At 32.1% G+C, this 3,500-nt stretch overlaps 1 protein-coding gene across 1 annotated transcript; it reads left to right on the top strand.

Moving 5' to 3' along the window:
* Positions 1-1,375: 1,375 nt before the first annotated feature.
* On the top strand, positions 1,376-2,404 carry LOC105830081 (protein ALP1-like). Its single transcript, XM_036282999.1, has 2 exons — positions 1,376-1,585; positions 1,709-2,404. The coding sequence occupies exons 1-2, from the start codon at positions 1,376-1,378 to the stop codon at positions 2,402-2,404; spliced, it is 906 nt and encodes a 301-aa protein (XP_036138892.1).
* The last annotated feature ends 1,096 nt before the right edge of the window (positions 2,405-3,500 follow it).

Raw genomic sequence — 3,500 nt, 5'->3', positions numbered from 1 at the left:
CTTATATGATATAATTCTCTGAAATTTCTTCTTACAGTTCGTGGTTACTATCATAAATAATAAAATCATACATAATTTTACTATAAAATTTTCTCCGTGTAAATTTACGAATATATGAATTTATTAAATGTTTGAAAACTTATAAACAATATTTATTTAATTTAAGAAAATTTTAGTTTGTAATGTGTGTGTGTGTGTGTGTGTGTGTGTGTGTGTGTGTGTGTGTGTGTGTGTGTGTGTGTGTGTGTGTGTGTGTGTGTGTGGAGGGGGGGATACATACATACACGAGCTAAAGAATAATCACTTTGTGACAGGAAAATGATTATTCCTTAATTCAAGAATTGGTTTGTAATTTGTGTGTAATTTGTGTGTATGTGTGTGTACATACGCGAAAATGTTAAACATTATTTGTTTTATGTAAAGTGTGGTGTTCATTATCAACAGAATACTCTTTTCAGTCATTAAAGATAAAATAATTATTAAAAAAAATACAATTAAAAGTGAACAATTGATTTTTTTTAAACTAGAATCATATTTTTTTACGTGTACGTGCATAGTAATCAGCGTAAATAGTAATAGTGATATAAAATCACGGAACTAAGGCATAATCATTTTCCTATCACAAAGTGATTATTCTTTAGCTCGCGTATGTATGTACAAGGATTAATTTTATTAAAAATATAAATATCCTAGTTATTTAATTTTTAATTAAGAATATAAAGTTGAAACAAACATTTTATTTGGTTGTCATTTCCATTTTAATCGATAAAATTTTCTGTTTTTTGAAGAAGCATAAATTTTGTTTCGAGCATATGATAACAGCTTCTTTTAAAATTTATAATGACCGTTTACGACGTTTAAGACTATCATGAAAAAAATATTTTTTATTAAAAATAATTGTTATTTATTAAAAAAATAAATTTAGTAATCACTTCTTTAAGCATTAAAACTGATATTTTTTGTACACATGTATGTACACGTACACACATACTTTTTGTCGTTAGAACATTTTATTTTCATTAAAAAACGTAAGGAACTATCATAACTCAAAGAGAGAATTTAGCGTTACGCGTCGCTTGTGCGTAGCCATTGTCGCTTGTTGTAACAACTCCCCCCGCGCGCCTAGCAATCTTAAGGTTCAAGCGCTGGGGAGGGGCGGCCGCCGCGGCCGGGCGCTCAGCACGCTTGCATTTGCCGGTAGGCCGGGCTAATACAGAAAATTTTACAAGTCACTAACTTGTTACCTATTGCGAAAATGGAAAAACGGTAAGGACTTTTCTGTTCAGTTTCAAGCGCTCTACCTGCTCATAAACATCCCATAAAAAAATACTAGACACCCTGTATAACTATCAGGTACTTGGCATCAGGAGATAGTATGCGATCATTATCATATGCTTTTCGCGTTGGACACAATACCATCAAAATAGTGTCAGAGACTTGCGAAGTCATTTGGAATTGTTTGAAAAATACCGTTTTTATAAAAAACAATGAAAACAGCTGGCAAAATGTTGCCGATAATTTTGAACGGTTTTGGAATTATCCCAACTGTATAGGAGCCATCGATGGGAAACATGTAACCTTACAGGTAACATATAAATAATCCATACAATTGAAATTAAAATTAAAAACTAATTATAATTAATTAAAGCTAACACTGCAAACATATGTATTTTATATTAATATTGTACGCAAATGTATTTTATTGCAGGCTCCCGTGAATTCCGGTTCGACATATTTTAACTATAAAGGAAACCATAGTATCAATCTCCTAGCAATTAGCGATTCAAAATATCGTTTTATTGTGGTTGACATTGGAGGTGAAGGCAGACAGAGTGATGGAGGAGTTTTTCGAAACAGCCTTATGGGAAATTATTTTGAAAGTGCTTTATTAAAACTGCCAAATCCTAAGCCAGTTGAGATTGATGGACCAGCTCTCCCTTATGTGCTGCTAGCAGATGAGGCCTTCCCTTTGACAAACTATATGATGAGGCCGTACCCACGGAGTAGCAGGCTAAATTTGCCAAAAAAGGTGTTTAACTACAGACTCAGTCGAGCAAGAAGAGTAGTAGAAAATGCTTTTGGAATATTAGCGGAAAGATGGAGAATCTACAGAAAGCCAATAACATCAAGCGTTGCTAATGCGAAGAAAATTGTTCAAGCAACAATAGTGTTGCATAATTTTATTATTAATAATGAAGAACAAATGCAGTTACAGCATAGATATACGCACATTACTAATGACGGAGATCATTCAACGACTTCTACCGGGCTTTGCTCATTATCAATTTGTCGAGGAAGAACATCTCAAAGTGGAATTGAAGTTCGAAACGCATATACTGCATTCTTTAATGGAAATGGTGCATTACCTTTCCAATGGGAAAAAGCTATGCAGAATAATTTTTAACTTTACAATAATATATTTTTAACTGTACATAACTTTCACATAACTTACAATAAAACATTTCTTTATTGTATTCTCTTATTCTTCTCTAATACAATGTAACATGAAAAGCACAAGCGTTAGTGAAGCGATAAAGAACTTTCTAAATCAAAAAGATCGCTTAATATTTTTATTTCAAACTGTGCCTTCTCCCGTGGTGGCAATGCCCGTAATCTGCTTCCTATTTGGAGGAGAAAACCATCAACAGCGTCAGGCGTTTTTTTCGCTTCTTCGATATTTGATAAGATTGCTCTTTTTATTTTAATTTCGGAGACATCATCGAATTCTTTAATATCCGAAATATAAAAACAATGTCTTTTTTTTAATAAAAAATTGGAATTATATTTAAAAAATATTAGAAAAGTATGATAATTTACGTCTTTTTTTTATGATTGCGGCTTGAATGGAGAAAAATTATCAGTTGCTGAATCAGATATGTTGACCCAGCTATTTGACGAGACAGAATCTGATGAACTTTTCGAACCCTTTGAAAAGTACTGGTTGTCGGACATGGTTGTATTTGATTTTCATCGATGTCTGCCTGTAGTGCCGGCAAACTAGTGACTGTGTTGTAGCATTAAACAAATGAATTTATAATTGTAATATTTTTTTACAATCTGATACCTAAATCAAGAAACGAAAAAGAATTGATCTGATAAAGTTTATTCAATTCATTTTTATATAAAATGTAGTGAACAAAAATGAGAATAAATTTTTTCAATCCGTTTTAATTTTGGAGGGAGGGAAGAAGAGGAGAAAGAACTTTTTGCTAAAAGACAGAAAGTGGCATTCAACAGATGGTATGTTTGATATCTATCTGAAAAAAGCTGTTTACAAAAAATACTTACGGCAATTTTTCTATTACGTCGTCTAGGAATTTTATTTGGTTGTATAAAGCAAAAGTCATCTTGTCATTTTTTATACACCCAGAAGATCCACTCGGTATATATGCGTTTTCTTTTTTTTTCGCCTTTACGTAACTGTCGCGAAGTTGTTTCCAGCGTTTTTGGACAAATTCTATGTTTCTCCATTTTCTTTGTTTAAAAAAAAACACAATTTT

The sequence above is a fragment of the Monomorium pharaonis genome, chromosome 2, assembly GCF_013373865.1.
Source record: "Monomorium pharaonis isolate MP-MQ-018 chromosome 2, ASM1337386v2, whole genome shotgun sequence".
In the NCBI taxonomy this organism is placed as follows: domain Eukaryota; kingdom Metazoa; phylum Arthropoda; class Insecta; order Hymenoptera; family Formicidae; genus Monomorium; species Monomorium pharaonis.
The sequence above is the reverse complement of the archived record's forward strand: the minus strand, read 5'-3'. Positions and strand labels throughout refer to the sequence as shown.

What these genes read in the sequence shown, in the direction of transcription:
- LOC105830081 (XM_036282999.1), top strand. Translation starts at nt 1,376, where the DNA reads ATGCGATCATTATCATATGCTTTTCGCGTTGGACACAATACCATCAAA. An exon ending in GGAAACATGTAACCTTACAG is followed by an intron (nt 1,586 to 1,708) that starts GTAACATATAAA and finishes ATTTTATTGCAG; the next exon opens with GCTCCCGTGAATTCCGGTTC.